Source organism: Sapajus apella, unplaced genomic scaffold (assembly GCF_009761245.1).
Source record: "Sapajus apella isolate SASKATOON/1434 unplaced genomic scaffold, GSC_monkey_1.0 scaffold49, whole genome shotgun sequence".
NCBI lineage: Eukaryota > Metazoa > Chordata > Mammalia > Primates > Cebidae > Sapajus > Sapajus apella.
The window spans coordinates 1,484,083-1,490,529 of record NW_022436989.1 but is presented as its reverse complement, the minus strand read 5'-3'; the positions used below and the strand labels follow the sequence as shown (position 1 = coordinate 1,490,529).

The following is a 6,447-nucleotide window of genomic DNA, read 5'->3' as shown; positions in this document are numbered from 1 at the left end:
AGCCCCGCGGATCCTCCCTCAGCCCCACCTGGGTCCTCCCTCAGCCCCGTGGATCCTCCCTCAGCCCACCTGGGTCCTCCCTCATCCCCACGGATCCTCCCTCAGCCCCACCTGGGTCCTCCCTCAGCCCCGCGGATCCTCCCTCAGCCCACCTGGGTCCTTCCTCAACCCCGAGGATCCTCCCTCAGCCCACCTGGGTCCTCCCTCAGCCCCACAGATCCTCCCTCAGCACCACCTTCGTCCTCCCTCAGCCCCACCTTCGTCCTCCCTCAGCCCCACCTTGGTCCTCCCTCAGCCCCGCAGATCCTCCCTCAGCATCCCTCCCCCCTGGATCCTCCCTTAGGACCCCTGGGTCCTCCCTCAGCCCTCTTGGATCCTCCCTCGGTCCCGCGGGTCCCCCTCGACCCCGCCTGCCCGCCCTGGTGCGCCCCGTAGGAACGGAGGTCACCGCCGCTCGGCCCACCTCGGTCCTAGTAAAGCCACAGCGTCCCACAGACCACGCCCAAGCCCGTGATTGCGTCACACAGCGCCGGCCCCGCCCAATGGGGGTATATCTTCGTGCCTCGCCCACTCTTGCCTCGCCCCGCCGCGGTATACGTCATACCGCGCGACACGGCTTCTGCCACTGACGTCGTGGGCTGCGCGCCGCAGCATGCCAGGCGGTGAGTGAGCCGTGAGCTCATGTATGTCTTCGTCCTTGTCTTAGCTTCTTCCTACCTGAAAGTCCGGACCGCCTGTCCACAGGCCCCTCCGCAGCGACAGAGGCGGCCGCAGGTTGGCACCTCGTGTGGCCGGGAGCAGAAACGGGCGCTGTACCTGTCCTGGGCTCCTCTCCCCGTGGAGTCGGGAGGGAGGGAGGCAGGGAAGGGGACAGGGGGCTGCATCTGTCCTGGGCCCCGTGGGTTCTAGCGGGAAGGGAGAGGGAGCTTCCCCCGAAGACCCTCCTGGACCAGCCGCAGCCTCCTGTGTTGGTGAGGCTGAGAAAGAGGGATGTGGGCACAGGACACGGAGCAGGATTTCCATTTTAGATGCAGCAGGACCTGTCTTCAGGTCCTTCGTTGGTGTGAGAGATAGGGGTACGCCCGAGGAAGCTGGGCGCTCGGCCTCCGTGCAGCCTCATCTCCTGGAATCTGAGTATTGGAAACTGGGCTTTTACCTCGGACACCACAGCACAGCCTCCCATGGGAATCCAGGTCACAGCAAATCAGCCCTGGGCCTCCATTCTCCTGTAAGCAAGCATGACGATCCTCACCTCACTGGGTGTTTATGAAAACTAGCAATGACCTTAGAAAGCAAGGCATGAGCCGGACGTGGTGGCTCACGCCTGTAATCCCAGCACTTTGGGAGGCCAGATCATGAAGTCAGGAGATTGAGACCATCCTGGCCAACATGGTGAAACCCTGTGTCTACTAAAAATATAAAAATTAGCTAGGCATGGCGGCACGCACCTGTATTCCCAGCTACTCGGGAGGCTGAGGCAGGTTAATTGCTTGAACCTGGGAGGTGAAGGTTGCAGTGAGCCAAGATTGGGCCCACTGCCCTTCAGCCTGGTGACAGAGGGAAACTCCATCTCAAAAAAAAAAAAGAAACCAAGGCATGAGCCATGAGCCCAGCTCATTTTTGAGGCTGCAGTCCATTCAGAGAGGTTTCCCAGACTCTGTAACGGCCAGAACAGACGGCCTAGGCCATGCTGCAGACTGTCTCAGAATCTGGGAGTAGTAACCAACTTATGCTTTTGGAAACACCACTACAGGCGGTTCTGAGAAGTCCAAGGGTTACTGGGAGAGGTTGGTGAGTGACATGGAGATTACATGTGTCTTGGAGGTATACTGGGGTCTGTGGCTACATCCTGGGCTGGGATTTGATGAGAACCCATTAGGTGGAAGAACCTTTCTTTAAAAAAAGGTCTCTCAATTCCATGCCTAGCAGGTTGCACGCCAGGGCCTGTACTGACCACATCCACGTGCCACTGGGGCTCTGAGGAGGAATGGCGGCAGTGGGCAGCCTGCTTGGGTAAGCATGAACTTTCAGGTCCCTGGGGATTGCTGTTAGGGGCACCCCAGGGAACTCCTCTCTTCAGCAGGAAACAGTAGTTCTAAGCCTCCCTTGTCCCAGCTATTGTCCACTGTCCCCTGTGCTGGAAGCCTCATGCCCTTGCTCAGCCTGGCAGCCTGTTCCTGGCTAGGGAGCCAGAGTGGCTCTCACCACAGCCTGCGGCTCCTCAGGAAACCCCTAGGCTCATCCTGGCATGTGCCAGCTCTGGTAGCGTCCCCTGTGGCCTGGCAGTGCCCCATCACGGCCAGCCTCAGTCATGTTGGGACTCTCTGCTGCGGCAGTGTCGGCTGACCAGCACTTGCATGTTTATCTGCAGCCTACTAAGATGCAGCGCTGTGAAGGCCACCGGGCCTGCACTCCGCTGCCTGCATACGTCCTCCTGGCGGGCTGACAGCAGCAGGGCCTCACTCGGTCGTGTGCGCCGCCAGGCCTATGCACGTCTCTATCCCGTGCTGCTGGTGAAGCAGGATGGCTCCACTGTCCACATCCGCTACAGGGAGCCACGGCGCATGCTGGTGGTAAGCTTTCCTTGCCAGGTGCTTCCAGGTGCCAGGCTTGGGGCGGGGTTGTGGTGGGAGTGCTGGTGGCCAGTCGCCTTAGGAGGGAGTGTGGCTGTGGTCACTGTGCCACGTGACAGGTGTCGGGGGAGCAGGTGGCTGTTGGAGGAGTGGAGGAGGGTGACATCCCAAACTGCCTCTAAGCACCAACATTAGATAGGACTAACCACTAGTGTGTTTTTTTGTTTTTTGTTTTTTTGAGACAGTCTCACTCTTTCACCAGCGCCAGGCTGGAGTGCAGTGGTATGATCTTGGCTAACTGCAACCTCTGCCTGCTGGTTTTAAGCAATTCTCCTGCCTCAGCCTCCCGAGTAGCTGGGACCACAGGCACGTGCCACCACGCCCAGCTAATTTTTATATTTTTTAGTAGAGACGGTTTCACTATGTTAGTCAGGATGGTCTCTTGACCTCGTGATCCACCCACCTCGGCCTCCCAAAATGCTGGGATTATAGGCGTGAGCCACTGCACCCGGCCTGTGTTTTTATTTTTAAATTTATTTTTTGGGACAAGGTCTCACTCTGTCAACCAGGCTGGAGTGCAGTGGCACAATCTTGGCTCACTGCAACCCTGACTCTCTAGGCTCATGTGGCTCTCCCACCTCGGCCTCCCCCGTAGCTGGGACTGCAGGTGCATACCACCATGCTTTGCTAATTTTTTTTAAAGACTTTTTTGTAGAGATGGGTGTCTCTGCGTTGCCCAGGCTGGTCTTGAACTCCTGGGCTCACGCAGTCCTCTCTCCTCAGCCTCCCAAAGTGCTGGGATTACAGACATGAGCCACTGTTCCTGGCCTCGTTGGTTTTTGTAAACATCAAATCTGGGGAAAACACAGAACAATTTATTTTAAAGATTGAAAGCTTTGAAGAGAGAAACCAATAGAATGTTTGAAAATTAAGCTAGCGTAGGATGGAAGACACAAGTTGAGAGGAAGGCCTTGGGCTGTCACCTCAGTAGCTCTCGAGGTCCCTCTGTCCACGTGGACGAAACTTGGTCTCTCCGCTGCAGATGCCCATAGATCTGAACACCCTGACTCCTGAGGAGCGCCGGGCAAGGCTGCGGAAACGTGAGGCTCAGCTCCAGCGGACAAAGGACTACGAGCAGGAGCTCAGCGATGACTTTGATGTGGAGCGCTACCGACAGTTCTGGGCCAAGACCAAGAAGTGACTGTGGCTCCAGCCACACTGGGACATTGCTAAGATGGGAGAGCAGTTCTTAAATCACACGCTGTCAAAGCTGCCACATGGAGTCTGTGTCTGTGTCTGTCTTCTCACTTGGTGTGTGCCCCAGCGTGGCAGCTTGCCCCTGCAAAGCACGAGCTCAAGCATAGAGAGGGCTCCGTGGATGAGCTGGGTGAGGGCTGTGGGTTTTGGACACTGCTCTGGGGCTGTGGCACACAGGCAACCATGTGGGCAGCACCCAACACCAAGCTCTGCCTTCCCAGCCTCAGAGGCATCAGGGCAACAGCACAGTGGGCCTCCGGTTGGTTCCTAGGAGGGGCTGGGTTTTCTGGGCTCAAGGCATCAGCTTCAGTGGGGCAGCCCTAGGACCACCCTTCCCCGTGGACATAGCTGCAGCTCCCGCCCTGGCCTGCATTCCCACACTGCTCCCGGGAAGGTTCTGCCCTGGGAGGGTCCCCAGAGGAGCAGCCAGCCCTGCTTGTCTGTGACTCCTCATGGGTCATGGGTTATGCAGAGCACTGCAGTTACACACAGCTCAGGGGGATCCACAGACCCTGTTCCATCTGTCCAGAGGCTGGTTTCACTCAGAAGCAGTTCCTGCTGATGTGCAGGTCCCTTCCACGTGCACACCAGCCCAGGTTTCACTCAGAAGCAGCTCCCGCTGATGTGCGGGTCCCTTCCACGTGCACACCAGCCTGGGTTTTGGACAGCTCAGGGCCCGGGCTGCTTCCTGTCCCTGTCTTGGAGTGTTACTGGGTCCCAGCTGGCAGGCTATCTCTCTGACACCTGGTGTCCAACAGGAAGTTCTTGCAGTGGTGTTCTGGGATTGCCGGGGAGGTGGGAGTGTGCTCTGCCATGGCCCTGCGATGACTGCTGCCAATTGAGGAGCTGGGCAGTGTCCCCACATCGCAGGCCTTTCCCTTCCCCTTAAGTTTGTTCCTGGCCCTTTGCTCATCCCTCTGACCTTCAGCTGTGCTGAGGAGAGTCTACAAGGGATGTCCTGTGGCTCTGTGGCCCGGTAGTGCCTGACCTCACGTGGATTGGCTGTGTGGCCGCCTGGGAAGCGATGTCCTCCGGCCCTGTGGCCCGGCTGTGCCTGACCTCACGTGGATGGGCTGTGTGGCCACCTGGGACTCCAGCCCTGTGGCCCGGCAGTACCTGACCTCACATGGATGGGCTGTGTGGCCACCTGGGACTCCAGCCCTGTGGCCCGGCAGTGCCTGACTTCACATGGATGAGCTGTGTGGCCACCTGGGACTCCAGCCCTGTGGCCCGGCAGTGCCTGACCTCACATGGATGGGCTGTGTGGCCGCCTGGGACTCTGCCTTGCAGGGTTACTTCCTGAGCAGGTTCCATGGAGCCCCATCTCTGAATTTGTGGCCTCAATCCCTGTGGCATATAGAGCTGGCTGCCTGGCCGTACTGTGTACTCACTTGGCCCTTCCTCCACTGTACCCAGCCTTCTCCTGCTCTAGTGGACTCCCATGGGGCCCCCACCACCCCTCTGCTCCCTGACCTCCACCCTCCTGGGTCTAGCTTCACTGCTGTCTACATAGAGGGCACCGCTGTGACTAGTGCCCCCGGCCGGGCCTCCACCCAGCAGGCACAGGCCATGCCACCTCCACCCCAGTGAGCCCTCCTGTGGCCTACGGCTTGTCAGGCTAACGGGCTCAAAACTGACCTGGTCTCTTCCCCACAAACCTGGTCCTCGTGTTGCCAAGTGGCTGCATCCTCACAGCTGCCCAGACCGGCGCCTCAGAGCTGTCCTGGACTCCTGCCTGATGTCCACCTGGCCCTGCTGTCCCTTCACCACACCTGACATCCAGTCAGTGGTCAGACTCTACAGCTGGACCCTGCCCCATGGGCCAAGTCCACCCTGGCCCAGCAAGGCGTAACAGCACCCAGGAGACGATGCCCTCCACCCAAGGGAGCCTTCCCAGGAGTTGGCCAGTTGCCCTCAGTGTGCCTGGATGTGGGCTGCTGCTCTGCCCTCTCTGCACCTGCTCCGTGATGTGAACTCAGGCAGCGCCGCAGGAGGGAGACAGCAGCCGGTACTTGCTGAGTAGATGGATGAGCCAGATGTGGGCCGTCTGCCAGGCTGCTCTAACAGCCTGATCCATGGGCTGGGTCATTGAGAAACAGATTTCTCACAGTTCTGGACACTAGACCTGTGTTTTCACCCAGTTCAACCTGTGGCTGGAATTGCCCCAAAAGTCGTGGCAGGAGGGTTCCCACAAGGGAGTGCCCAACACCATCCTGAGATGGGGCCAGTTAGGATTCTGCAGAAACACTGAGCACGCCAGGGTGATGTGCTCAGAGCGTTTATTAGGGGAGCTTCCGTACAGAGCAGGCCACAGCAGTTCTTGCCATGGGCGGTGAAATGAATGTTCTCTTTAGCTATATCCACGGGGAGGGGGTTGGAGAATGGAGTTTATGTGAGGGTTTAAGGAAGCTGGCTCGGGCTGGGTCCAGTTTCTGTTTTGAGAAACAACCTAGATGCTTTCATCTGTGCCTGGGAACGTTCAAGGCTACTGCTCGGGTTCAGTCTGCAGAGGAAAACATACCACCAGCCAGGTCACAGAGCAGCCAAGGGACTTTCTCTGGGAATGAAGTGAAGGGGGAAGCAGGGGGACGCCACAGCGTCCAAAATCAGGGTGCCC

At 58.6% G+C, this 6,447-nt stretch overlaps 1 protein-coding gene and 1 long non-coding RNA gene across 9 annotated transcripts in view; one reads left to right on the top strand and one right to left on the bottom strand.

Annotated features, from left to right (window-relative positions):
- Positions 1 to 506, bottom strand: part of LOC116525950 — a 4,079-nt gene extending 3,573 nt beyond the window's left edge. The window contains exon 1 of the long non-coding RNA XR_004257889.1: positions 464 to 506. This is a non-coding gene — a long non-coding RNA (uncharacterized LOC116525950). The remainder of the gene's footprint in view (positions 1 to 463) is intronic.
- A 102-nt stretch (positions 507 to 608) lies between these two features.
- MRPL55 (mitochondrial ribosomal protein L55) lies at positions 609 to 3,855 on the top strand. 8 transcript variants are annotated; one of them, XM_032242101.1, is made up of 5 exons: positions 609 to 766; positions 1,782 to 1,791; positions 1,930 to 2,013; positions 2,372 to 2,573; positions 3,616 to 3,855. In XM_032242101.1, the coding sequence occupies exons 3-5, from the start codon at positions 1,988 to 1,990 to the stop codon at positions 3,772 to 3,774; spliced, it is 387 nt and encodes a 128-aa protein (XP_032097992.1). In that variant the 5' UTR covers positions 609 to 766; positions 1,782 to 1,791; positions 1,930 to 1,987; the 3' UTR covers positions 3,775 to 3,855. The 8 variants fall into 8 exon arrangements, with proteins under 8 accessions (XP_032097992.1, XP_032097988.1, XP_032097989.1 ...); XM_032242097.1 differs by having other exon boundaries at positions 609 to 774; positions 1,754 to 1,791; XM_032242098.1 differs by having other exon boundaries at positions 609 to 774; positions 1,754 to 1,791; positions 1,927 to 2,013.
- Positions 3,856 to 6,447: the final 2,592 nt, after the last annotated feature.